The following is a 3,429-nucleotide window of genomic DNA, read 5'->3' on the forward strand; positions in this document are numbered from 1 at the left end:
TGTAATTGTAGCTGCGTAATTTGTTGTCCGTTTGACTGCCACTTTAGTGTAATCATTTTCTTAATTTTAATGAGAAAGCAAAGTTTATTTTGAAAATGTTATTCAATTTGGTTACGAGCCAGATGATCGTTTAATATATAGATGCACACTTGGTGCAAATAATCAAGCAACCTGTGTGAAAGCAAATGTACCAGAACTATACACACATATATCCACTTCGCACGCACGGACTTCTGTTTAGTATGGAGTAATTGTTGGGAAATTACTGAAAACGGGTAATCTTTGAATATCTTTTTTTTTTTTTGAACATCAATTTGGAATTCAATAAAACAAAAGAGAAAACACCAGCAGGTTGCTGGAAAAGAGTCCAAACCAAATACATGTGCTAAGTTCTAACCAACCATAAAATCATGCACACCTAAAAAACAATTATGCCTTAAAACATGATAAAGGGGCCTTAATCCAATCAAGCCAAACAATATCCTTATGACCGGATCTATTCTTTATCCAACCAAAAAGATTAGTCATGATTTCCTCCATCGTAAACAAAGTCGACGAGATCCCGTTGTTGAATAACTTAGCATTTCGTTGCCTCCAAATGAACCAAATAGATGAGTAAATAATCGAGCCTAAGATACGCCTGCCCAAGTTGTCATCTGGTTGTTTCGCCACCTCCAACAGTTGCCCAAAAGAGTCAAAGCCAGTTAAATCCCAATGGCACCATAGAGAGACTGCCCTCCAAACTTCTTTCTCTCTAGGACAATCTAGAAAAACATGGGCCGACGTTTCAGGCGCAGAGTGACACCTTGAGCATTCAGGGTATATCGAGTTCAACCCTTTAGCAATTAGATTAATCGCTACCGGTATCTTATTTAACAAAAGTCTCTAAATGAAGCAGTTGACTTTTATAGGAATCCAAGACTCCAATTACAAATAGGAGATCCATCCCCATATAAATGATAGCCATACAACCTCTCAAACTGCGCACCGAAAACAAACCCGAGGAGTCACCGGTCCATCTCCAACCGCCTTTTTTGTCCACTTTAAAGGAAAAGCCGCACACCATCTCTTGCAAATCCTCTGCATCAACCAAGTTCTCTTCAGAAAGATGCAATTTTGACCAGCCCCAAACAAAATTCCCCGCCCGATTCCCATCAAACACCACTCTATCCCTAATAAGACACCCTTTAAAAACCTCCAATTTGTACAAATTAGGGAATATATCTTTGAGCGTGAACCTGCAAAGCCAAGCATCAAGCCAAAATCTAGTATTGTTCCCCATTCCTACTTCTCTTTCAAAGAAACAATTAAGATTAAGACCCAAATCCAAAAATTTCTTCTCGATTTTAAAGATTTTTTGCCAAGGGCCGCGAACCGAACTTCCAGCCATCTTGCCATCCTTGTGCAAACGGGTAGAATGAATCGCGGAACCTCCATTACTTAGGGCTTTGCTCCTAAGTACTAATAAGGTCATTAATACATAACAAGATCAAATAAGTGTGCACCTCTCATCTTGACTTATTTCGATTAATATACGATTAACTTGATCAATCCTCAACTACACTAATAATAGAAAACGGTAATTGAATGGAAAGGGAATAGAATAACGAGATAATAAAATGGCAAGGGGATGAAATAGATCATTATCATTTCTTTGTATTGTTTGGTTAACATATGAGAATAGAATGATTCATTGCTTTATGCTGTCTAGTAGACACAAAAAGAAGTAGTACAGAAATACAAATGACAAAACGATGATTGTGTCGTTTCGATTATGCAAAAACCCAATCAAATTTAACTAGATAGGGTAAGGAAGGTATCGTATCCATAATAAGTATGTGATCAATATTACGTTTCGTTCGATTATGAAAACTTAAACTTAAAACTTAATGATATATTGATTCTGATAAAACCGAAGCAAACAGGGAAACACGCTGTGATCATTTTCAGGTTCGGATTTGGCAACACTATGGTCCGTTTGGTATGAGGTAATGGAATGGACGACGGACTGAAATGAACGTGGTAATGGAATTAACAAAGGAATGGAATGAGTTATTACCATCCCAATGAAATGTTTGGTTACCACATAAGAATGAAGTGAATCATTACTTTGCATTGTTTGGTAGGTAGGGAAAAAAAGAAAAAACTAAAATTAAAATTGTAGTGAGTGGTGGTGGTGGTGGTGGGTGGCCGGTAGGTGGCAGTCGTGGCATTGGTGGGCGGCGATGGTGGTTGGCGGTGGCGGGTGGTGGTGGGCAACAATATATAACGGTGGTTGGAAGTGGGTGGTGGTAGTGGGGTGGGGGGGGTTTGCGTGGTGGCGGTAACAGTGGACGGGTGGTGGGCAGCGATGATGGTGGGCGGCGGGTGTGATGGTGGGGCGATGGTTGATAAATGTGTCGGGCGGCTAGCGGTGGTGGGTGGCTAGCACTGATGGCGATGCTTGGTGGACAGCGATGGTGGTGGTTGGTGGTAGTGGGTGTTGATGGTGGTGGGAGGGTGGTGGAGGTGATGTAAGGTGAATGAGGGAATGAAATGAAAAAAATATATATATAGGGTATGGATGGAATGAAATTGGGGGTATTTTAGAGGGAATGTAATGAACTAGGTAATGAGTCATTTCATTCCTTTTATTAACCAAACACACTTTTCTCCATTCCCTTACAATGGATCATTCCATTCCGTCTCTCATTCCTACATACCAAACGCTACCTATGTATAATCTTATTTATTTACCAAGTTGAAATGGTTACATAGACATGACATTTTTCAAAGGTTGGATTAAAAGTTACATAATAATTTTTTAAAACTTTGCTAAGGGAATACGGTCATGTTGACCTTTCAATCTATGACTGGACAAGGAACACATGCCGGGAATTCGTCTTAGATAAAATCAAGTTATGTAATATGAAATCCGTAAATCTCAATTACTCGTATCCAATTATGTAAACAACAATAACAGATGAATGACAATAGATTCAACAAAATTAACTTCTTTCTTGAAAAACAAAATTTAATCGCAACTATAAACATGTGAATATACTAAAATTATTCACTAGCAGATAACAAACATGCATTCAAATTTTTAGCGTTATTCATAAGTTATATTAAATAGATTTGTATATCCAAAACCTATAGTAGAAACTCGATAAATTAATACTCGATTATTTAATAAACTCTCTAAGATAATATTTTTTGCCGGTCCCGACTCGAGGATAGGGTGCTAAATTAATAATTCGCTAAAATTATAAGATAATACATTTTTGATAATTTTTTTAGACCCCATATAAAATATAAATTAATAAGAGTAGGCGGTTGAAAGACCCACCACCTCTGAATAAAGTTTAGGTTGGGAGATCTCAAAGGGGAGGATTAAAAGCATGACTCTTGCTTTCCAATTGGCGCCGCCTTTCCCGGTCCTTTTCTTTT

At 38.1% G+C, this 3,429-nt stretch overlaps 1 protein-coding gene across 1 annotated transcript; it reads right to left on the reverse strand.

Annotated features, from left to right (window-relative positions):
- Positions 1 to 429: 429 nt before the first annotated feature.
- Positions 430 to 1,282, reverse strand: LOC143579700 (uncharacterized). The gene is made up of 2 exons (XM_077062932.1): positions 932 to 1,282; positions 430 to 867 (listed from the first exon to the last, which is right to left on the reverse strand). Exons 1-2 carry the CDS (start codon positions 1,280 to 1,282, stop codon positions 430 to 432), a joined length of 789 nt encoding a protein of 262 aa, XP_076919047.1.
- Between the last annotated feature and the right edge of the window lie 2,147 nt (positions 1,283 to 3,429).

This window comes from Bidens hawaiensis, unplaced genomic scaffold (assembly GCF_021521415.1).
Source record: "Bidens hawaiensis isolate Kalapana, Puna unplaced genomic scaffold, B.hawaiensis_p1.1 tig00029913_1, whole genome shotgun sequence".
Lineage (NCBI taxonomy): Eukaryota > Viridiplantae > Streptophyta > Magnoliopsida > Asterales > Asteraceae > Bidens > Bidens hawaiensis.